We start from the raw sequence: 24,262 nt of genomic DNA on the forward strand, positions 1-24,262 counted from the left end.
GGGGCCCTCACTACAAGAAAGACATTGAGGTGCTGGAGCATGTCCAGAGAAGGGCAGAGAAGGAGCTGATGAAGTGTCCAGAGCCCAAGTGTTATGAGGAGCAGCTGAGGGAGCTGGGGTTGTTCAGCCTGGAAGAAACGAGGCTCAGGGGAAGCCTTATTGCCCTCTACAGCTCCCTGAAGGGAGGCTGTAGCCAGGTGGGGGTTGGTCTCTGTTCCCAGGTAACAAGCAGTAGGATAAGTTGCTCCAGGGGTGGTTTCCACTGGATTTTAGGAAACATTACTGCACTGTTGGTGGTCAGGAAGTGGAACAAGATGTCCAAGTGTGTGTTGGAGTTACCATCCCTGAAGTGTTTGAAAAGCTGTGGCAGGTGGGGACATGGCTGTTTTGAACATGACGGGGTTGAGTTAATGGTTGGACTTGATGATCTTAGAAGTCTTCTCAATCTAATGATTCTACGATTCCATGTATTAGTTCACATTATAAATTGGAATGTAAGGAGGCAGTGGAATTTTACGGAAGCCTTTGCTGTCTTTTTTTTTTTTTTTTTTGTCTTTTTTCAGTCTTGAGTAAACAAAGGGGCAACAGCTCATGGCAAGGGCCAGGGAGCAGCACAGCCCTGGAAATAAGGGCTCTGCTTCTCAGAAGCTAAAGGCTGTTCATGATCCCCCCGCACCGCCAAGGCAAGGCCAGTGTCCTCCCCTCAGCATCCCTCCAGTACTGCCTGTGGGTGCCTCAGGCCCAGCTGATCCCTGGGATATCTGGATGCCACAGGAACAGTGCTGCTTCGCAGGGTTTTATGGTGGTCTGTCAGACCTTGTGGTGCTCAGAGGGGCCCCAGGCTGTACCCGTGCATCACCGCAGTCCACAGCCTCCTCGTGAGGGAGAGTGCATGGGCAGGCGCTGGGCTCTATGGCAACCAATGCAAAGACCCAGGACAATGGCCTGAAGCAGTGTCAGGGGAGATTTAGATTGGATATTAGAAAAAGTTTCTTCACCCCTACGGTGGTCGTCCACAGCAACAGGCTCCCAGGGAAGTGGTCACAGCGTCCAGCCTTACAGAGTTCAAGAAGCGTTCGGACGACGCTGTCAGGCACATGCTGTGACCGCTGGGGCTCCTGGGGCCCGTGTTGTGACCCCTGTGCAGGGCCAGGGGGTGGACGCGACGGTCCCCGCCTGTCCCTCCCGAGCCGGGCCAGCCCGTGAGGCGATCGCCGCCAGCCCCGCAGCGCCCCCTGCCGCCCGCCGAGAACCGCGCCCGCCCCGCAGGCCCCGCCGCCCACGTCGGCGCAAGGCGGAGCGCGGCCGCCGCCGTTTGAATTCCGGCGGGCGGGCAGGAGGCGCCGTCTCCCGCGAGGATGGCGGTGCTGCGGCCCTTCGACAAACTCCCGCAGCTCAACTCCGGCGTCCTCCTGGTAGGTCCGGCGGTGGCCCCGCCGTCCCTTGCCCTTCCCTCTTCCCGGCGCGGCCCCGCTGTGGGCCCGCCCGCCCCGTGCCCCCGCCGTGTCGGGCCCGGCCCGACCCCGCGCGGGGTTTGCCTGTCCGGGGCCGGTGTGCAGTGTGCTCTCGCTGTGCCCGCAGCTCGTGGGCTCGGACGAGGCGCTGCAGCGGCAGCTGGCGGAGGCGATCCTGCAGGAGAAGAAGGACTTCAACATCAGCATGTGAGTACTGGCGAGCGGGACGCGCCGCCTGCGGCTCCGGGCCCGTACGGGACCCGCTGGCACCTGGTCCAAGAGGCGCAAACCAGCGGCTGTGACGCGAATTCACGGAAAGCTTCCGCTTCAGATTCCCGATGCACCGAAATTGGTTAAAAGCGCGGGTTCCGTCCGCGTGGCAGAAGTCGGAGCGGTAGAGCACACGGTTCAGAGAGCGACTTCGCTCTTGCGAACGCTAGAGAGCACCAGTGCCCAGATGTGAGCGCATCTGCGGTGGGCAAACCCCTCTGTCCTCAGGGCAGGCACTTTGGGCATGCTTGGGAACGGAACGGGGGGCGGGGGGAAGCATTTCCCACGTTCATGTTCACAGTGCACATACCCTTGCCTTTTGCATGTTGCACAAATATTTCATTACTAAATTGGAAAGGTGTGAGAGCAGCACATTTTTTTCCCCCGCCTGAGAGACAGAAATTAAACATCCTGGGACAAAATGGGACAGGTACAATGCTTGCAAGTACTTGCAGGAGAGCAAGTGTTTCTGAAAGATGTCCATTGCTTTGAATGCTCCTTGTAGCTGTTTTCTGGTTTGTATGCACACATGTGCGTTTCCTTCTCAAGCTATTAAGATGCACTTGAAATTTCAGCTTTAGCCACATGAGATGTCCTGTCTTAAAAGCTTGATGAACTAACTTTTTACAATAAAATGTCCTTGACAGCTCTTTTACCAAGACCAAATGAGTTTAGTCAGCTCTTCAGAAGGTGTTTGTGTTATTTCTCTGCTATAATCCATGGCTATGCAGTAAAAGCAATCCAGGCTAATGTTCTGCTGGCTAATTAGAGTGACTGTAGTGCTCTGATTGTGGCATCTTGGATCTCTGTGCTAACTAATAGTAAATGAATTACCCCATTTTCTTTGTGAAACCTGCAGCCTCTGCTGAGCTGTGGAGTGCCATAACTAGATGGCTGCTGGGTAACTGCCCAAAGACAGAATCGTGTGCTCGTGCTACAGAGCAAGGTACAGCCTGTATAAATATTGCTAGGAAAGCAAAGCCAGTGGGGTTCTTTCCCCCACTGAGTTGCTTTGGGATTGTGCACATTACAAACAAATACAGTATCTAATCTGACAGCTCTACCTGTCAGGTACAGCTGTTGGGTGAAGAGTTACAGGGCTTGGGTTCTTTGTGTCTCTTATTGCTGGGTATGGGGGATAAGGCTTCTGCAGTGCATATCTGGAGACTGCTGTCATCATCTAGTCATGTTGGTTTAAATATAACAGAATTCCAAACAATGCAGTGCTTTTTCTGGGTCACTTTTATCTTCTCCCCCAAGGAGATCTGATACTTTCATTGAAGAGTCTCCCTAAATTTTACCTTAAATTAATAACCTGCTTTGTGTTTCAATTGATAAGCAGTGTGTCTTTCAAGCTCACTTTGCTCATCTCTTGTGTTAGTTTCAGAGTGTTTTTGTTAAATCATATCTCCCATAAATAGAAGAAACAAAACACCTTTATTTGGAGACTAGCAAACAAAACTACAAACTAGGTAGGATTAATAGAAAGGAATGTGTGCCATGGTCTGTGGCCGCTGGAGAAAACTGTTAAGTCCTTGAGACTGAATTGCTAGAAGTAATATTCCCAAAGAAGACCAGAATCAATGTTTCTCTGTTGGCTTCCAGAGAGGAAATGGGTTGTGAGAGTGACTGAACTTATGGGTTGCTTGTTTGCCCAGTTTAAATGAAGGTGATCTTCCAAAAATGCAGTGCTGATAATGTTCTTCTCTGTGGAAGATCCAGTTATGTACTGCTGAAACCTTTTTTGGTAGAGTTTTTGGTTGGTTGGTATGCTTGTTTGTTTTTTGTTGTTGTTAGTTGTTTGTGGTTTTTTGGCTTTTTTTAGTGGGCAGAGATGCAAAAATCCCCACCCTTGTTAGCTCTAATTGGCAGTTGTAGTACTGTGTAGAAGGATGCCTGAACTAACCTAGTAGCTTCTGACATAGCAAAAGGGTTAAAAGGGAGGGTAGTGATATAATAGAAGCTCTTTTTGAGTTATAACTTCATCTATAAAGCTGCTCTAGTGACAAATTTGTGGTTTAAGGTTCTTCTGTACCTGGAAACATTGCCTCTCCTGTGTGAGCATATGAGCAGTATCTCTGGAATGTGACAGAAAAACATTGATGCATTTGAAACAACTGAAACCTGGCAGGAAAATATTCCTGTAAAGAATTGGGGTTTGCTTTGTTAGAAAGGATTCTTTGTAACAATTAAATGAAATGACTTGCCATAGAGATCTGCATGGAGAAAATGTTTCTGTGAGTCTTGTTATGCTCTAATAAATGTCCCATTATAACCAGCCTTGTCTAGCAATTACCATTGTGCCTGTCAGCAACTGTGAGTGGGCCCAAGATATGAGAGTACCACTTAAACAATCACAGTGCCTCTTCAGTGCCCACGGATTCAGTAATTAGCAGGCTTCCTGCTAACTTGCTACAGGGTGAACTGCAGAGGTTGTGTGATTATGGGTGAGTGGGTACTGTCTTGCCAAGCTAGTTGGTTAAACTGGCAAATTTGTTATCTTGCAGTCACCTTGCTACATCCCTCCCCTTACCTTCAGAGAGGGATCATCTTCGACCCAGGATAGATCTGGTTGTGTTTATGATCGACATCAAGAGCAAGTACAGGTAAGAGAAGGGCAAAAAGATGAGAGGGGGGACTAATATTCTTTCTTGGTTTGATGGCTAAATCTGCATTTTTACTGTATTGGAGTTGCTGAATAGTGGGTTTCAAACCCAAGATTTGCTGTAGTGGAAGAACTCAGTAATGTATACAGTGGCTTTTTGGCCTCCAGCAGTGGATTAGGACTGAACTGCTCTGTCCAATAACATGCCTGTTGTGCACTAAGTTGCCATAGCAGAGAAGGCAGAATTTATTTCTGGATCTGGATGTGTGACAATACAAACTGAGCTTTGGAAAGATGCTGTCTGTAGAATTAGATGGAAGTGCTGGTGGTGCTGTGAAGTTCTATAACATGCAGAAGTCTGATGTGCACTGGGCAGTGCTGCCCAACAACCAGCTGTGTCTGTGTCCTCAGTTCACTGACAGTCCTGGTCAAGTGGGATCAGCACTATGGATATCTCTAGGCAAAAGAGAAAGGTCTGCAGGGATTGATCCCTTTTCTATCATCTTGTTCTCAACTTTGTAGAAATGATACTTCTTTCCCCAGGCCACAAGTAAAGACTTGCTAAGGCACAGAAGTCAGCATTTTATTGCTTACTTAACTTGTGACTGATGATCCTGGGCTCTCATTTACCAAAAATGACAGGCCCAGCTGCATACTTAGAGCACAGATGGTGCTGCAGAAATGTGTGGGCAAGCGCTTCCTGAAAGAGCCAAAGTGGTGCTGAAGTTTCATTGGATATTAATGAATTCAGATGCTTAGTGTCTGTAAATCATGGAGGACACTGTTCAAACTAACTCTAACTGTTGAGTCTTGAGTAGAAAGGATATGTTATGGGTTATTAAACAGCTGTGGGTATTACAGAGGTCTCTGATGTCATGCTTTTAGCATAAAGCAGAACTTTGCGAGCTCACAAATCAGCAGATGTTAACATCATTGTTTTTCTAATTGTTCTTCTGAAAAATATTCCTGTTATCCTTATGCTGCACTGATTTAACCTCCCTGTCCAACTGGATTGCCTGTACTTTTCTGACAGCTTGAAGAATGTTGAAACTTCCCTGGCTTATGTGGATGCCAGCTTCTTCCTGGGGAAAGTGTGCTTTCTTGTCACTGGGGGTACGTATGGCACCTCTTCCTCCTCTTCAAGCAGCACAGCTCTCTTGGTTTGCTTAAAACAGGGCTCTGACTTAACTTGAAAGAAACTAAAGGAAACCAGTGGCTTTGTTGCAACTTTGTTTAAATTATTTCTGAACTCCTCTGCCTTTTTTATTATTTTCCTAGGTACAACATGGTTCTCTCATGCTCACTTGCTCTCTCCTTTTTGTTTTTGTCAGTCAGATCTCTCTTCTCTGTTCCTAATCCCTGAATATGATTTGTGTTACTGGGGTTTTTTTGTGTGTGTGTGTGGCACTCCAGAAGTCTGTTCTGTCTGCTCTTGCAGATCTGTCTTAATGACAGTCCTAATGAGCAGTGAGAAGCATATGATACTGTGGTAATAAAGTGACTCTAAATGGATGAGCTACAAAACTATCAAGTATAGTCTCAATATAGTATCCCTGCTGTGTACTGAGGCCGTGTTGTGCCTCTAATCTATCTGTCTCTCAGTGCTTTCCTGTGTACCCTCCCTGCTTCAGCTCTGAGGAACTGGAGGGGCCAGACTGTACTGCTCAGTGTTGGAATATAGGTGCTGTGTCCCTGGAGTTTGGGGGTCAGGAGGCCTAATTCTGAAGTAGAGCGTTCTTAGCATTGTCTTGTGTTATGGCTCTCTTGATGAAGTGAATTCCTTGGAGACCAGACCACTCTGATACCAAATGAGTCGGGAGGACTTTTTTGTGAGTGAGTGGAAGCTGATGGTGTGCTGATCCCTTATGCAGTGTTAATGTTACATGAAGAATGATGTGGTACTATTCCTGTTGTTAGTATTATGAAAGACTTCTGTGCTAATTCCATTTCAAATCTTGTACCATTCTGTTTGCACTGCTCACTGTTGCCTTACCTTCTGTTATGCTCTCAAAATTAGCTCAATCCAATCCTCAGCTCTGGCTTGTTCTGTGGATGTGGAATTTCCTAAAACTTTTCTTTGCTGATTATGAGTCTTGTAATGTGGGAAAATGTTTTTTTTAGTTGGCAGGGTGAATGCTTGCAGCATTGAGACGAATGCTGTCTGTAAATTAGGAGAAACCTACTGCAGCCCTGTGCTATTCTGTGAGCTGGAGGTAAGGTGCTTATTTGACATCTCAAGTTATTTCTGAATTCCACTGCTTTGTGATTGTTAGAAACTGGATTGTTAGAAACATTATATTAGCAATAAATACATGTAACAATAAATACATGTGCTGCTGGCCTTCATAAGTGTCAGAGACCAGACTCTGTCTACAAGAACAGTAGAGGTTCAGGAGTCTGCCTGTCCTTGAAATGAGTCTTCTAGTAATTTGGTCCTTCCTGTACAACTTCAAAACTTCACAAAGCCAAGCCTAAGCTGACAAAAACCATCTCTGATATGCAAAGCATTGGTACACTTGTTCCTTGCTGCATTTTCTCTTCCTGGGAGCCCCTCAGCTGTTATTTGCCGTGTGACCCCCTTGCCCATGTAACGTTTTGTGTCAGCCAAACTTTGTGGCTTCTCTGACGATTTTGCCATCTGATATCCCACTCTTTCCAATTACCTGCATGGTCTAAAAAGCTGGAGGGAGAGTTGGCATTCAGCAGCAGCACACTTCACTTTTCTGTGTACTTGTCCCTGCATGCTCACAGTTTCCCTACCAGCAGGTAGAATCTGTGCCTTTGGCAAGCCCTTCAGCATTCTACCTGGCAACACTGTACCTTCCTTAACGTTAGGGAAGCAAATGGGCCTGTTTGCAGCTAGCCACTTGATGCCTGCTCTGGTTCTTTCTTTTGTCAAAGCTTACCGTTGCTTTTCTTCTTTTGTATTGATTAAATAATATCTCCATTTTGTTTCCAGTTGGAAGGCGTTCGAGCTGCTACTGCTCAACGACTTGTGCGGATGTTAAGGATCTGTGCTGGTCTCCTACCCGGAGTTTCTGCCTTGTCCTTTGTCTCGCTGATGAGGAAGTCTGATGATGATTAGCTTCTCATTGTGATACTTCACACACATTCATCAGTTTTTTTTTTCACGTCAGGCATTCAAGCTGCTGCAGTTGGAATCACATTGGGAAGCTTTTTTTGAGTGACTTGTCATGACCACTCATCCAGAACTGTTCCTAGTTGCTCACCTCTCAATAAAAGTTTGATTCCTATTCCGTGGATAACAGATAGGGAGGGCAGTTTGAATTGGGGATTCTGATCCATTATTACATCTGAATCCCATTTCATGATCAAGTTTGAGTTTTTTCCACTTGGCCAGTGGCTACATGTTCTTCTGAGAGAATATTAGAAGAACAGGCTGCTGTCTCCAAAGTACCAGAGAAGAGGCAGCAGGTTCCTTCTTTCAATTGAAATGCAGCACCTTAGTCTAATGTGAAATCTTGCTGCCAGGTTTTGTCTGTCCACCAAGAGAAGAATGGGGAAGGAAGGCTGGCCTGCAGCTTCTAGATAGACTGCACTTGCCAGTTAATGATCCAGCTGTGTGAGCATCTGCCCAGCAAAGGACTCACTATTTCCATGTCTGGTTCCTAATTGAGAAGGAAGGGACTAAAGATAAACAACCTAGCACTTTAGCTTTCTTTTAGATCCTCAAAGGAAAAGACTCCACCTGTCAAGCCCAAAGAGAGCCCCAGTAGTGCAGCCTCTGGGGCTGACCAGAGGTGAAACCCAGCAGCCAGGGCCACAGCAGCACACAGAAAACAGGTTGTCTCAGCTGGTTTGGCATATGCTGTGTATAATTCCTTTACTACAGGTTCTGACCAGCTGTAAGTTGTGCCTTGTGCTTACTGCAAGTCACTGAGGTTTGAGAGTTCTAATTTAATAAAGCAAGTGATATGTAATAGTTGTATGCTCTTTATTAGCCATGTGGCATGGGCTCTAAACCCTGCAAATGCTTGCCCTGGCAGGCTGGTCCTTTCTGGTAACTCCAACTCCCATTTAGTTGTCTTGCTGCCCTCATGGTTTCAACCATGTGGTGGTGGCAAAAGCTTTTCAAATACAGCCCTTTCTGTTCATTGAGTTGAGCCACCTGCCAGAATACAGTGCTTTTGGAAATGCTGGGATGTTGCTTACCCAGAAATGAAGCCTAGAGAGAATGTGTTAAGCTCCCCTCTGCTTTAATTTATTTAATCCCTAATAGTCTGCTTTAATGTTCCTAGGTGCAGAGCTCTAGCTGTGTGCACTGTTTTGGTTAGCTTGTTTCTGGCATCTGTCTGTGAGCAGGAAAAGCAGAAAGCAGCACTGCAGGCTTAATCAGCTGTGAGTGTTGGCAGTCCTTGCAAAGACAGCTCAGCAAGGCACAAAGCCTGTATCCTTGCTCAGAGGACACACAAATCCCAGCTCCACTTGTATTGTTGCTCATGGGGGAGGGCTAGGGTGTTTGTCAGCTGAAACAAAAGGAGCTAAACCATTCAGCTGTGTTATGATGCCCAAAAGGGCTGGACTCTGGCTAAAACCCAAAGGAGAAAGACGTGCAAACTGTTGTAGCTGTGTAAGAAGGATTGGAAGCTTAATGGGCATGCCCTACTTTCAGCTAGCTTTGCCATCCTGAAGATACTAACCAGGACTTGGCCACCAGAGAGGGGAAAATCATGCTGAGAAACAAGTTTCTGTGTTGGTTATGCTGTCTCAGCCCTGCTCTTGCTTTGAGTCCCTCAAAATAAAGGAGACTATGGCTTAGAATAGGCTGGTTTCGATTTGCTCTCGATGTGCAGGTGCAGTCTGTGGGAGGAAAGGAAGGGAAGTGGCATAAAATGAGCCACTCTTTTGTGTCCTCTGCAACTCCTATAAGGCAAGGAGACTTTTCCATATCCTAGGTTGCTCTCCAATTCAGTCTAATAACAGATGGATTCAGGTTAAATCCCTTTGGCCTCAAGAGTAATTTCACTGGGCTTTTTTTAACTAGTGAAAATGAAACCTTTTTTGGTCCACCCAGAATGCTTTGGAGTAATGCACATGTGCTACTGTCCACTCCTGCACCTTCAACGGGGTTTTTTTTCCATTGTTATGTTTCAGATGTGGTATTTCTTTCCTTCTACTACTTTCAAAGAAGAAAGATGCTGGTTTTGCTTCCTACAGGTGGCTGAATCTCAACTGGTACAAAATAAAATCTAGTTCCTTAAGAGCAGCATCTTGCTTCACCTTGGGGCAAATATTTTTCTTACTCTTAGGAGAAAGTATTTACTAGAACTGGCAGGGGAAGCGGAGCGTATCTAAGAATATGACACTGTGTCTCAGGTCCATCATGTTTTACAACCCAAAGTAGTTGGGACACATCTAAAGCTACATCTTCAACTAAGTAAATACCTCTAGGAGCTGTCAGCTATTAGTTTAGACAGGCCATAACACTGCCCTTACTACCAGAGGAGACAAGGCAACTGAGGATATCTTTCATCTGGATGGAGTAGCCAGGGCTAATGTTTGATAAAGGTCTTGTGAAAACTGGGATCAGAGGCGTGGAAGGCCTGAAGCTGAGTTAAGGCTAGTTACTCAGGTTCTGTTGTGTTCAAACCTCCTGAAAGAGCTTGCCAAGCTGACTGAAATCTAATCTAACAGAAACATTTTGAAGTTACTTGCTTTCTCTTCTCTCTTGCTTCAGTTCCCTATCCCTGTGGAGATTTTCAAAGAGGAATCCCCCTCTCTGTGGTGAAAGTGCCTGTGAGCTTTGTTGGTTCGACTGTTTCAGTTTGTGGATGTGTCTCTGTTTGTCAGTTAAGTCAGCAAAATCAGAATAAAAGCAGTTTAATTGGTATAGAAGAGCTCATACCAGTTGCACTGGTGTAAGCTTTGGCTTCACAGTGCTTTTTTGGGGGGGATGGAACTAAATGAGGTGGTAATATGGTCTCCTCTGCTATGGCAAGTTAAACCCACAGGACTTCATTTTCAATCCAGTCCCTTGAAGGAGATTTTGCATCCTCAGCCTGCTAGCTGAACAGCTCACAGAGGTGATCTGAGAGAGATTTTGGCACAAATCAGTTTGCTTGGCATTACCTGGTGGGATTACAGCTCTCTGCTGTGCCAGGTTTTCTAAGACTAACTCTGCTGCACCAGCAGTTAAACATGATAAAACATGATATGTTCAGTCTGTACCAATGGGAGAGAAAGCCTGCACACTGAAATAGCACCTGTAGTAAAAGATCTCTCTATTCCTGGAATAAAGATCAGAGATAAATCCAACCCAGGGGATGTATCTGTCCCTTCCAAACCTTGAAACTGGTGCTAGAGTTTTAGATTCAAGGCCACCTCTGATATTTGCTTTTGGAACTCGTTAGAACTGGATGTCCTGCTTGCCAAGACCTGTAGTTTGAAGGGAGTGGCTGGCTTAGGTCAGCAGTGGTGCTTAGCAGCTGCGCTCGAGCTGCAAGAGCTCCTTGGTTGCTCTCATCATGACCACTGTTCACAGCAGCGGTGCACAAGAGGGGACTCCTGCTCTGCTGCCTGGAGCTGACTGCCAGAGCTGTGGCAGAGGTCAGCTCTGCTCCGCTGCCAAAAGCAAAGAAGAGGCTTTCTCATGTGGGGTTTTTAACTTGTCTTGATTTTGCAGGAGCCCTGACTGGTTTCCAGCTGCTCTGTTTCCATTCAGCTGGCCCAGATCCCCTGGCAGTCCCCTCTGCACTCTGAGTGTTCTCCACTCCCCATCCTAAGCCGGTGTGCAGTGTTGCTGTGGGCTGCTGAACCACGGCCACTTTCCATTCAGTGGCCAGCTGTCCTTCTCTGGTGGGGAGAAGTGATTTATATGCAAGAGAAGGCAAGAGCTGGTACAGCCCAGAGGCAGGAGCCAAAACCACTGGATTTGTTTCACTTCTGTGGCTGATTTCTTGCATCCCCCTGGGCACGTGAGTGCAAATTCACTGTGCCTTGAGTGAAAATTTACTGTGCCTCACTTGCTCTGCTTCTACAGCAGGATCTGCCTCCACTGGGGGTGTGTAAGGAGGCCAAATTGACATTACTCTGGAGTTGCAAATCTGGCATTGAGTGGAAACCGGAAAAAAAGGTGGAATTCCGAAAAAACCCCTATTTTTTTCTTCTTTAGCAGGGTTTGACTTTTACCCAAGTTCTTTGAGGGAGGGTTTGGTGGGGTCTGCTGGTTGGGCACCTCCTGAGATCAGCTGGTTTTGTGCTGCCTACATGCCTGACTCCATTGCAGGGAGGCTGCCTGAAACTGGCTGCAATCCTTCTCAGAGGGCATTACAGCATGGTTAGGTTTTGGTGTGAACTGGAACGAAACCACCCTCTGAAATGCTGAAATTCCCTGCACAGTTCAATTATCCTTGAATTGGCCAGCAGGGAAATCAAAGTCTCTGGATCTGTTCCTCGCTGTTAAATATTAATACGGCACGGCGATGCCAGGCAGAAGGGCATCCCCTCGGGTCAGCTCTGTGCAGGAGGGGCTGTCTTGGCTGTGAAGAACCGACCTGCCAGAGAGGTCGGGCACGGGGGACTCTGGAGTGACGTGCCTTGCTCAGACTCCCTGGCAGCTGAGCAGCGCGGGCTCCCAGCCCGTGCTGGGCCACGTTTCCTTTACCACGGGCTCTTCTGCAGGAGCTGCCACGTGCTGCCGTGTCGCATCCCTCGTTCCCCGGAGCTTACCGTGTGCCGGGCGCTTTGAGAGGAGCCGGGCAAGGCACGGCGCCCCTGTGCCCCGCCCCGCCGCCTCCTGTGCCGGGGGAGCCAGCGGTGTGTGACAGCGAGCCCGTGTTCTACATCCGTGCAGGCTGCTTCCCCGCCGGCCCAGGTGCAGCTGCGGGCTGGGTACCACAGCCCCGTGGGCTCTGCGTGTCACGGGAGGGAGCACCGAGCTGGGGCAAGGACAAAAACAACGAGAGAGAACACCTCCCCTTGGGAAACACGGCCCTGGTGTGCCGGTCTGCTCTAGCCTCCGGATCCCAACACCCTCTTGGCACTAGGACAAGCTGTGCCAGGGCCAGCTGAAGCACCTGTGCTCAGGCATGCTGGAAAAAACTAAAAGCCCAGCCAGCATAAAAAAAGCTGCTAAGGAGGCTTTTCCCATTTTCTGTCAGTATGGAGTATTGCTTTTCTGTTTTCCCATGAAAGCTCTGTGGTCCTGCTATGTGCTCACCGTGCAGTGACAGGGTGACAGTGCCATGTTGTGACTGGGCTTGCCTTGCTCCTGCCCTGTGCTCGGACTGTTGGAACACCTTGGGTGTTTGTTGAGGGCTGGCAGTCCTTGGGGGACTATCGTTGTCTGCACCGGTCAGCTCAAAGCTCTCCTGAACCTCTGTGCTGGCCACTGTCCTCGTTTTGACAGCAGCATTGGCATTGCCCCCGTGTGAATATTCAGCTTTTCCCCCCCACTCCTGTTTCTTTTGCTTGCTCTTCCAGAGATCACAGACGTGAAGCCAGGGCTGCATTTGCCTCAGCTGAGTAACAACCTGTGGCTTGTGTAGTGGTGGAGTATCTCTCTTTAAAGAGGGATGCCAGAATCAACTAATTAATCCTCATTCCCCTGTGGGACTGAGGGTTGACTCAGTGCCTCGTGCTGTTGTGCTGAACAGCAGAGGATCAAAGGCATTGGAGCTGGGGAAGCCCTGGGATAGCAGTGTTACAGGCACCTGTGAAGGCTCAATCTTGTGCACTTATCTCCAGGACTTCTTTTAGCCCTGCAGGGAATTGAAAACTCTGCAGCCTTAGAGACAAGGCTGGAGCTGCCCTCACCTTGCTCCAGAGGAAGTGTTTTCACTACCTCAGGTTGCCTTTTTACCTTTTCATTGCAGCCCCACTTGGCCACCCTGAGCAATTCTCCCTCCTGACCTACAGGTCCCTCACTGCACACACTGTATCTGTCTGGGTGAAGGGGAGGCTTAGGCACTGCTGACATTGAGCTGTGGTGGTGATGCACGTCCCTCTTGGGCATTGTGACCCCCAGCACGCTGCACGCCAGGCTGTGCCAGCATGGCTTGGCAGCCCTGAAGAAGTGCAAACAAACCCCTACACCTGGCCTTGGGCTGCCCTGGCATCCATCATGCTGCTGTGTGAGCTGCTCACAGGGAAGGCAAGAGGAGCTGCTTGCACGCAGATGTTGTGTAATACAGACCTAGTTCAAACACAAGTTTGCAGGCTGGGAAGCCTTTGCCCAGTCTAGGGGGAAGAGGAGGACCCTCTGGGACAAGGGCTGCTGCACTGCATCTTCTGCTCTGTGTTATAAAGAGATGAAACATGAAGCGTGTGCTTTCTTCCAAACCTGGGTCTTACCCAGGCTGCATGTGGAGCATCACCTGTGAGAGTCCCCCTGAGTGTGCATGAGCTGTGGTTTGCCTGAGCTCAGCCACTGTATGGGACTAATACATAGTGATGGTGTCCTATAAATTATATAGTCGGCATGTTCACCATCTGCTCCGCACTGAAAGCTGACTGTGATTGAGATCTTCCCCACTTCCCAGAGCTTGACTCTTGCCAAGCTTGAAATGTGTGTGTATCTCCTGTAAGTGGTTCTGATTGAATCAGGTAAAGAGGGAATTTTTTAAGCAGGCTGCAATGTTCCCTGCACCCAAAGTGAGAGCTGAAGCAGCGGCCAACATCCCATTATAAGGCTATGAGTAAAACTGAGTCTGATTTAATGTTAATTAGGTTCTAAAGGGACTGAATCTTGATTGCAGTGGTCATATCAAAGATTTAAAATAGTAATGCAAAAAGCAAAGGAAACCCCACAGTGATTCATATAAGAAGGGGAAATAAAGACAGTCATGGAGGAAGAAGGAGTTTGAGGGGGCCTGAATTGCTCCGCTGCCCAAAAGCAGGAGGGGATTTGAATCAGATTATCCTCATTAGATGTCTCTTTAAAGCATCATCAAGCCAGATGAATGGTCTGGGGGAAAGCTTGCAGGCATGGTGGCTGTGATTATCACCAGGGATTTGCAGTCCTAGTTATCTAGCTTAGAGACAAGATTATTAGGGGGTATAAAGCTGTTCCTGCCCTCAGCCTCTAATGTGCATTTTCAGGCTGGGTGATGGGAAACGCTGAGTTGCTGCACAGCCCCTCGGAAGCCTGCCTGCATCCTCTGGTGGTCTTGCCCTCTGCAGGGCTGGCCAGGAGATCTTCCAGGGGGATGGACAGGCAGACTTCCCTGGGCACTGTGGCAAAGGGCACCAGCTCCCATACAGGTGCTTACACTGTGAATGAAGTGTGGAAGGGATCTTGGGAGGGGGGATTTTATTTGTCTGCCTTGGCAGAACCGTTTGCTCCCCACAGCTCCCTTCTTGTGACAGCCTGTGCCAAAGCAACTCATCCTTCCTCCAGCTAGAGCCTTGAAGCCACAAAGGCTCAGAAGCTGGTGTGGCTGATACAGAGGGAATGCCTGTGAGCTGTGAGGAGGGCTCTCCCCTTGAAAGGGAATCAATGGAGATTGCCCACAGGTTCCTTGGAGTTCATCCTCAGGGGTGGTGGATATGGCACAGGGCTGCTGGCAGTCACTCTCCACCTCCTCAGCCCTGCAGCTGCAGCAGCTTTTCATCCTCCCCTTTATCTCCTTCCCTACTCTGCGTGTTGCACTCCTGTTTTTTCTCTGACTTTGGCAGGATGGCCAAGGCATTGTGCCCAGGTGCCAGCCAGGAGAGGAGGTGCACAGCCAAATCCACCTGTCAGTTCTCTTGTAACATTGCATCCTTAATACACTCGTGGAAATTCATAGCATTACTCTGCACTCAAGCCTGTACAAATAAAATCACTCTGGCCTTTTTACAGCAGGCTGAACCTAAAGGTCTGTGGGAAGCTGGAGGATATTGTAGAGGTGCTGGGGCAAGTGTGGCTTTGGTTTTTGGCTCTGGGGTCATCTGCTGGAGGTTCATGCCTTGAGAGTAAGTGCTGGGGCTTCCCGCTATGAGTACTGGGGAGATTTCTGCTTCAGCATAAAGGATGCCTGACCTGGCTGAACCCACCTGTGGTTTTTCCTGTGAAAAACCTGAGGTTTTGTTCTGTGGCAGCACATCACCCTCAGCCACTGGTTTCTGTTTTGGTGCTGGAGATGCTGCCTGGCCTTGTCAAGGCACGTGAACGCTCCCTATGAACAGCCACAGGACAAACTTGGGGGGCACTTGTCCCCCGTTCCCAGTTGCCCAAGGGAGACAGAGCAAGATGCCACTTCTCCTCAGGATGGGAGTTGGCGCAGCATCCCTGCTGCAAGGCAGAGTGGGCAGGGAGTTTGAGTACTGTTTGTTCACATTCAGGCAGAAGAGCCAGGCTCAGCTAATGCTGTGTTGCTCGTGGTGAGGGAGGGGGGAGGGCTTGCAAGAGCCAGGGCAGTGCCAGGGACCCAAACCTCACTGAGTCCCCCCCACACTCTGCAGAGCAGCAAAAGCAGCCAGTACAGCAGCTGGAAACACCCCTCACTCCTCCCCACCAGGGGAGATCAAGGGCTCAGCCCCTCCAGGGCTGGATCAGACAAGGGAGGTTTTTCCCATGTCCTCTGCGCTGCTGTGTCCCTCTTGGGCTCTATGGATCAGGGAGGGGGAATGGGCAGAGGGAGTTTGAGCTCAGGAAGGATTGACGCACCCTTCTGTAACCCCAGAGGGTTCTTCAACAGGCAGCCCACTGAGAAGGCTAATTTGGGTGTTCAGCATTATCAAGGTCCCTTTGCAGAGAGGGGCAAGGACACCTTTTTTTTTCAGCCTTGCAGACAAGCAGAGCTCCAGGGACATATAAACAAGGAGCAGGGAGACAAATTCCACTCAACAGGATGGGGCACTGCCCCACACCAAACACCCCATGCAGGTGGCTGAGCAGTGTCACAAATGCCCTTGACAGGAAGCACCTACAGAGGAATCTGAGATTTAGAGTTACTGTGAATCTCTTGAAAGCTTTGGTTTCCCATATTATTCCTAAAATCTTCCCAGATTTTGTCCCTAAGCCCATCTGGCTTCAGGAAGGATCCTAGTGGATCCTGAGGAGAAGACTTATGCTAGAGCTGTGAGAAATCTGCTCCTAATAGCCATAATGGTACTTTTTGGGAAGGGATGTTTCCCACCAGTCAGCAAAGGAGTGTTGGGAAAGGATGCTGAGATGAGGTGATGAATGGGCTTTGGGGATTGGCTCCAGCCAAGGCATTCTACTGGACCATCTGAACGGGGTGCAGGTGTCAGGCTGTGCCAAGATGTTCCCGGAGCGCTGGGTGCATCCTGTCAGAGGTTTGTCCTGAGGTAACTGGGTCTGCTCAGTAAACACCTCACAGCTTCTGTGATCGACAAGCCTTTGGGTTTCCGGTGTGCACAAGCACAAGGTGAACTTTCGGGGGATATTTTCTGCTACACGCGGTTTTGCAAGTGCGTGCGTGAGTCACTTCACCTCCCCCTGACACCAGAGGAACTGCTCACACGAGTCCAGTCACTCATGTGTGCATGAACCCTCACAGGCCACTGCCAGCCCTCCATGCTCCTGGAGCACCAGCCCTGCCCTGTCCCCCACCTGTCCCAGGGATCTCAGCTGACCTTAGCCAAAGGCAGCCCTGCAGGTGTGGGATGGGAGCAAACAGCGCTGGAAATCAAACTGTCTGACTCTGAGATGAAGACGTAATTCTTGAATCGCTCATTTGATATCTTTTCTGGTTTATTTGTTTAATAAAAGGACTTAGCCAGAGACCTAGGCTCCTGGGGTTTACATTTCTCTGCAGAGGAGATAAGAAAAGCGCATTTCCTTATCCAGTGAGTCATTTTTTCTGCTCTTTAATTATGCATTTGTGCGATTATCAAGCGTATTCAGCTCTGAGATGCAAACAGCTCAAACTACTCACCAAGCTTTAACTTTTGCTATTCCAAAAGCGATCAACCACAGTTATGAAGGGTAGGGGAGGCAAAGATGGGGGAGACGAAAAGGGGGACAACTGATGCCCAGAACCCGGGCCATGCTTGTGAACAGGCCCACCTGTGAGTGCTGCTGGGGCACTCAGCACTGGTTTTCTCCTTGAGTAAGCATTATCATGTGTAATTTCAAACATATCTTCTTGGCCCAGGAGGAGGTGGACAAGCCAGGACGAGGGCAAGGCAGGGAAGACCTGTAGAGCCTGATAAAGAGGGATGAGAAAATGGGGGGGAATAGGGTAATGTCAGTGGCAGCAATGAGGCTGCAACCTCCTTCCATGTAACAGGACCTGGGAGCGCTTCATGCTCAGGAGGTCATGACAGCTGCCATCCCTGGGCTCCTCACCATCAGTTTGAAACTTCAAGTTTTCTTTCCATGTCCTGAAATGGGATCTGTCGGCTCCTGAGCTTTGATGTAAATCTTGCCCTCCATGTTGAAAGCACTGTGTAGGTTACTTGGTTTGGGCTTTCCCCAGTGTGCATGTTTGACTGGGCTCACAGAGTTAACCTGTAAGTGTGGTACAGCAGATGCTGGGAACCACTTCTCACCCCGCACTTTAAGCCAAGCAGGGAGGAGAGACAGGAGGAAGGGGGACACGGTGACAGTCCTGTGGTGGGACCCACAGAAATAGGGGCTGAGGGTCCCTGAGAGATGATTGACATGGGGAAAGTACAGTGGGGGCATTTGAGAGGTGAGGAAAACTGGGATGATGGAGAAGCATACCTCTGGGAAAAGGAGACTAGCTGATGGAAACACCCCAGGGCAAGAGGAACAGCAAAGCCTTTGGAGCAGGGAGGTGGTTTGGGGATAGGTATCCTGACAGAGCACCAGAAGTTTTGTGGGGATCCTCTGCCTACATGCATGTCCTCAGCCCCACCAGCCCACAAGGCAAGGTATTTTCTTTGCCCTGGACCCTAACTTGCACTTCTGAGAGCTGCCTACTGGGGACAGTGAAGATTCCAGGTGCCCTCTCCTTGCCAGGTCTTTCCTCTGTGGAGCTCAGATGTGGACTGGCTTTTATTTATCCCCCCTGCTGTGGGTCATGGCTCTGCATCACAGCTTTCCATCCCTTCCCACTGCTGGACACTTGACTCTCCAACTCCCTGCAGCCCAGTCCTGGTCCTCACCTGGGGTGTGTGGGAGGCAGAGGGTCAGCTGCAGTGGGAAATGGAGAGATGTGCTGCTGCTTGACCCAGCTCCCCCAGCAGGTACAAGCCAGGCAGAGCCTGCTCACGGCAAGCATCGAGGCAGAGGCTGCTGAGCTCTCTGTGCCCTTTGTGCCTCAGGGCTGTGCCGGGAGAGGGAAGTGCTTGGCATGCCCCCACTCGACTGGAGAGTTTTATTTTGACTAAGGTGGAGTGGGAATACCTGAGCCACAGGCACAAGAATGGCCAGCCTCTCACAGCTCCTCTGGCAGCCATTGCTGCTGGCATGGCACAGGGGTGAGGGATCAAGCTCCTGGGCACACTGGCTGGAAGGGGAATCATGGCAGGTTTGGAGCTGGTGGGCAGTGACCAGGTTTTTTTGGGGGACTTTGGCTTGCCTGGAGCCTTACAGTGCCCATGGTGGGGCTGAGACTGTGTTGGGGCTGCTTTGACATTGCTATGATGCAAACTATCCCCTGGAAATGCCAGTGGCAGGGAGGGAGATGTGCTGTAGAGCAGCTCCTCCCCTGCAGGGCATGGGGTACCAAAGAACTGTGCTTGGGCTGAGATCTAGCATGGGGAGCTGGTGACTGCATCCTGCTCAGAACTTCAGGAGGTGGGATGTGGAGCCTGTGGGCTCAGCTTGTCCAACAGTCACCTTGAGCCAGAGCACCCTTTAGATTTTTCTTTCTCCCCTCCCAGCCTTGATCCAGGACAGTGGGCAGTAAAGGCCTTACTAGAAGGAGTCCAGATGCTGTAGCTGCTGGAAGGACATGACTCCAGCAGTAAAACCCTATTAGGGATCTCCTGGGTAAGGCAGGTCACCAGTGTTGCTTCCCTCAGCTGAGAGCCAGCAAACAACTCTGACTGGCCTCTTTCTTTCCTATGGAGTGAAGAAAAAGAGTATGTGACTTTTGTTCAGTAGGAATGGAAGAGATCCACCTACAGCACTTAAATCCATCTCTTTGGGTCTCAAGCATCAGGTTTTGATGTGTGGGTGTTGGTGGCAGAACAGTTCACCTGCTCCTGATCAGGAATACCCGAGATTATTAAAGGGTTTTTTTAGTCCCTTCTAATGGTTTGAGGACCAGGCTTGCTTGGTGTGACCTGCTTTGCCCATGCCCTGCACATTTACTGAGCAGAACCAGATTTGAACCCTAAAGAATGAGAATGGCTGAGGAGCCACAGGTCTAGGTCTGCGTTGGAGAGGATGGAGAGAGCAAGGTGATGGACAGCACCGTCAGTAGGGATGGAGAACGTACAACAGCTGGCCTGATTGCAGAGCAGTCACTGGCAGGATGTGTCCTCGGGGCAGTGGGAGCTTTTTAAAGTGCCCTTTCACTCTTTTCTCCTCTGGTCCTTTGCATTTTCAATCCAAGCCAGATCTGTGCCCCTGGGATGGAGTCTTGGAAATATCTGTGCAAAGGAAAGTCTCCTGTAGACACTGGAGGGGGCTTTTCAGTGTAAGCAAGGGAGGGGGCAGGCTGGGGGACATGCCTGGGCTGGGGGCAGCACGCAGGTGGGCAGGGGAGGAGGGAGGATCAAGGAGGTCAGGCTGGGAGACAACACCCCTGGGTACGAGGCTCAGGCACACAGGGGGCAGCGGGGATTTCGGCAGCATATTTTGGAGGAGAGGGGTAGTTTGAGGGCACATTGCAAAGGCAGGCAGGGGTAGGGCTTGGTTGCTTGCTCTCCTCCTCCCTGGTGAAGATCCGCCCCAGGCCGAGCACAGCGATTGCGAGCCCCAAGGGAGAAGACGCAGCTTGACAGACTGTATCTCCCTCTGCCACGGGGCCTGGGGCGCTGCGATTTCACACTCCGGCGGCCCTGTCACTGCTACGCCATGCAAGAGCTGGGCTCTCGCTCCCACTCTGCCATGTCCTCATCAGGAAAAGCTGCCATTGCCCCCTCCTGCCTCTCCTACGAGTGCTTCGACTCCCTGACCAAGTCGTGCATCAAGTGCTCCGACCTGTTCCAGGAGAACACAAGTAAGAGGACAAGGGCAGCTGCAGTCTGAGCTCCCCAGGGCGGGGTGGTGGTGGGCCAAGGAGGCTGGGGGCACCCCAGGGGTGGGCAGGTGGAAGGCACCTTCTCCTGAGGATGGCCATGGAGGTGGCAATGCAGAATGGAGCCCCACCTTCACCAAAAGCAGAGGGGAAGAGGGCAGCCAGTTCCAGTGAGAGGAACATGGTGTAGGGAGAAGTTGGATGATCCACCCTAGCGATCTCATCAAGCAGGGGGATATTTTGTTGCTGGTGGCAGGTGGGTCACACAGTTAAGTGCCACACCTCTTCCCTGCGACCGCAGCTGGCAGGCCAGCCAGCCAGGTGAAAAATGCTGCTGCCCTCCTTCCTCCTTCAGCTTTGCCCCTCCTGACACTGCCGGCATCTCACCCCACAGCAGAGCCTACCCTGGCACCCACCCTGAGCAGCACCTTCCTGATCTTCGGGGTCCCGGTGCTGGTGGGGCTCATCCTGGTTGTGGCTGCCATCTGTGTCTTCCTGGCCTGTAAGGAGGGAAAGCAGAGGAGAAAGAGGAAGGCAGCAGATGAAGAGGACAAAGGTAGGAGACCTGTTCATCTTCCTCTCCCTCTCACAACACCCTGAGGACCCTGGAGTAGGTGGGATCACTTACTGCTGGCTCCACTGAGGCACAGCCCAGGCTAGCTCCTCCACCTCAATATCAGCTCCACAGGCATCCCATGGCATTTTGGGGCATCTGAATCATTGCCTGAGTGACAGTGTCCCGCATTCCCTGGGAACCTATGCATGTACCTGACTGCCAGTGCAACCCTGCTGAGCCACCCCTCCCTTTGCTGGATCTCCCTGTGCCTTTGTTTGCTTAAAGCATGCCCTGGCACCATGCCCTCTCCACAGGGAACACCTATGGGGCACTGGTAAGTAGGAGCTTTGTGAGCTCACTGGTGAGAGCCCTCTCCCCCACTAGCCAGAGGAACATGGATGGAGTGGGAGTAGTGGGGGCAGTGGTGGACACCTGGGGATGGCTCCAGAGGCAGCCTCTCCCTGTGGTGCTGCAGTGGGGGTCCCATGTGGATCACCCAGCTTGCTTCTTGTGCTTGAGATGCCCAGCATCCTCCAACATGCATCCCAAAGACCCCAGTGGGATGTCAAGGCCAGCCCCATTGACAGTACACTGCAGCACTGCACAGGGTTATCTGGTGCATCAAAATTAGGGCTGGCTTTCAAGGAATGGGGCTGAGCCTTTCCTAGCAGGGTACTTCCAGGAGAGTAAGGCCACAATGCTCCATGATGGCCCATTTTGTTGGGGTGGCTCTTTCCTCCGTTGGCGGCCCCTGCACTGGCACTGATTCAGTCTTGAACAATCTTCTCCAAAGTGGTCTTGCCTGGCTTCACCCCTCCCCATTCCCAAGGAGGGGGTATGGCTGCCCAGGACCCCCAAGAGGGGCTGCCGCATAGGGATGCTGGCATTCACCACTGCCCTACAACCTGGGGGGTGTCCACAGTGGGGCAGCTGGTCCTTGTGCCCGGGCTTGCCTGCACCCTTCTGGCACTGCCGGATGGTGACTCAGAGCAGGGGGACATTACCCGGGGCCTTTGTGCTCTGCGACAGCCCGTGACGCACATGCCTAGGAAAAATACCAAAAGCGAAAGAGAAGGGAGAAATCCAGCAGTGAGAGAGATCTGGCCACTATGGAGAGTGTTGGAGGCACTACTCAGTCTCCTGTTGCCTACCCTGGTCCACATCCCCCGTGTCCCCCAAGGCTGCACCACAGCAGGCCCAGCACTGCGGCACTGGATGTGTGGGAAGTGGCAGGAGGCTTGGGGCTGGAGGCACACGCCTGCGTTCAAAGTGTGTAAACAAGTCTATTTTTAAGTGGGAGGCAGTCAGGGAGGGTGAGCTGCCATGGGCTGGGCTCCTCTGCTGCCAGCAGGGTTGAGAGAGAGGACTCGAAGTGGAAGTGCAAGTTTCGGCCCTTCCCTCTTGCCTTTTAGGGGGGGAAAGCCCATAAGCAGGAGAAATTCTGCAGCAAGAGATGTGGGAACCTTGCAGACTCCTCCTGTTCCAGATCCATCTTCTCCCCTAGGGGCAGCACCATCTGCCTGGGACCTGCCTGACCCCACTCCATGAGCCCAGTAACCCCTTTTCTTGTCCCTTCCCAGAAAACATAGAGACCGCCAGCCCCCTGCCCAGCCAGGACTCTGCCATGCCAGAGGGAGATGGAGCCCTGAACCCAGCCCCATGCCTGCATCTTGCTGGGAGCCTGAAGATGCTGGGGCCACCCAGGAAAGCCAGGGCAAAGCAGGGGCCGTGCTGCCAGGGCGATGCTGATGGTGACATGGTTCTGCTCTCCGCCGTGTACCCCCGGCCTGAGGAATGCAGCCACAGCTTCCCGCTGCCCGCCACTGAGCTGGGAGCCACAGCGCTGGTCACCACCAAAACCACCCAGAACTGTGCCAGAGAGGAGACAGTCTGAGGGCAAGGGCAATGCAGCTGGAGTGCTCTGGCCAATCCCTGTGCACTGACTGTCTGTTCCCGGGACAAGTGAAGCCTTCCATGTCTTTGAGCTCTGTGAGGACTAAGATCAGCCTTTTAAGATGACTGTCATTTTTGTGCTGAGTCCCAAGTTACACCTGTAAATGCTGGCAGATGCCAAAGTGGATCATGCTGAGTTACAATGAACTGTTGACAGCTGCCATGGCTGAGCCATTGGAAGGTGGCAGAGACACAACCTGTGAGGATGGAGTGTGGCAGGGACTACTGTGCCATTTCCAAGACAGCCATTTTGCCTGGACAGGTCTCCTGCTGGATGGGTAATTGCTGGGAACATGGGGCTGAAACACCAGAAACTGCAGGGGAAATGGAAGCAGGGAGTTACTTTAGGACCAAATTCCACACAGCAGTAGCTCAATTTTTGCTGACCTCAATAAAAGGACACCTCAGGCCATATGAAGCAAGACACACTCGGCATCTACTCCATTCACAGTGCTGCCACCCTCTCTTCTGCACTCTGTGATACTCAGGTCTTCCTACCCTCTGGGCTCTCTCACATGGTGGCAGGCATCCACTGGCATTCATGAGAACCCCTCCACAACCCTGGGGGTAGGAAAAAAGTTCATCTTCCCAAGCAGTGAAGAGGGGAAAAAATTTGTCCTTGCTCTGACCTGTAGTCCCTGAAGTTAGGGAGGACCAGGGGCAGGCAGTAGTGACAGCTAGTCCAGAGGAGCTCCCTGAATGTGTCATTACAGCCCCAGACAACCGTCACTCCAGCTCACTGTCGCTGCAGAAATACCGTGTGTCACTTGGGATGGATGCTTCCACACTGCACAAAAGCAGTCAGGGAGTGATGTGAGCGTAGGCAGGATGACTTAATGTATGACAGTGTCCTTGAGGCTTTGCCTGTGTGCCAGAGCTGGCCGGCGCTGCTGATCCCAGGCATTTCCCCGTAGGTGGGTTTCTTCACCGCCTGTAAGTGGCTTTATGGCACGGGAAGGGCTCTGTTTGGGAAATGAACTCGTTAGTGTGGGATTGCTGATTCTGAGTAATTACAGCAGCTGATGCCCACTGGCTGAACAGAGACTCTGGTTGGGTGAAGAGCCCCTGGAGAAGGTGATTAGTCACTTAGAAGTGCTTTGAGGGTTTTTTTACATGAAGCACCATCTCTGGGTCTGCTCTTCCTTAGATGAGGTGGCTTTCTTGTCCGGGAGGTTTTGGACACTGAACAGAGCTGGACAAGCAAGGTGTGGGGGCACTGACACCAGGCACTAATGGGCCACCAAGTGCCATATTCCCAGTAGGGTCAGCTGGAGGCTCTGTGTGGAGGGGATATCCCTCTGATGATGGGAAGGTGACTCCCTGCCCAAGCCTGAGTTCTCTCTGGGGCTGCAGGACAGATGCT

At 50.8% G+C, this 24,262-nt stretch overlaps 2 protein-coding genes across 2 annotated transcripts; both read left to right on the plus strand.

The window, feature by feature from the left end:
• The first annotated feature begins 1,304 nt into the window (after positions 1-1,304).
• CENPM (centromere protein M) lies at positions 1,305-8,270 on the plus strand. The gene is made up of 6 exons (XM_059472517.1): positions 1,305-1,415; positions 1,582-1,661; positions 4,232-4,330; positions 5,363-5,442; positions 6,451-6,542; positions 7,289-8,270. Exons 1-6 carry the CDS (start codon positions 1,359-1,361, stop codon positions 7,412-7,414), a joined length of 534 nt encoding a protein of 177 aa, XP_059328500.1. The 5' UTR covers positions 1,305-1,358; the 3' UTR covers positions 7,415-8,270.
• Positions 8,271-20,170: 11,900 nt separating this feature from the next.
• LOC132074025 (tumor necrosis factor receptor superfamily member 13C-like) lies at positions 20,171-22,840 on the plus strand. The gene is made up of 3 exons (XM_059473428.1): positions 20,171-20,372; positions 20,785-20,946; positions 22,527-22,840. The coding sequence occupies exons 1-3, from the start codon at positions 20,228-20,230 to the stop codon at positions 22,838-22,840; spliced, it is 621 nt and encodes a 206-aa protein (XP_059329411.1). The 5' UTR covers positions 20,171-20,227.
• Positions 22,841-24,262: the final 1,422 nt, after the last annotated feature.

The sequence above is a fragment of the Ammospiza nelsoni genome, chromosome 5 (genome assembly GCF_027579445.1).
Source record: "Ammospiza nelsoni isolate bAmmNel1 chromosome 5, bAmmNel1.pri, whole genome shotgun sequence".
Classification (NCBI taxonomy): Eukaryota; Metazoa; Chordata; class Aves; order Passeriformes; family Passerellidae; genus Ammospiza; species Ammospiza nelsoni.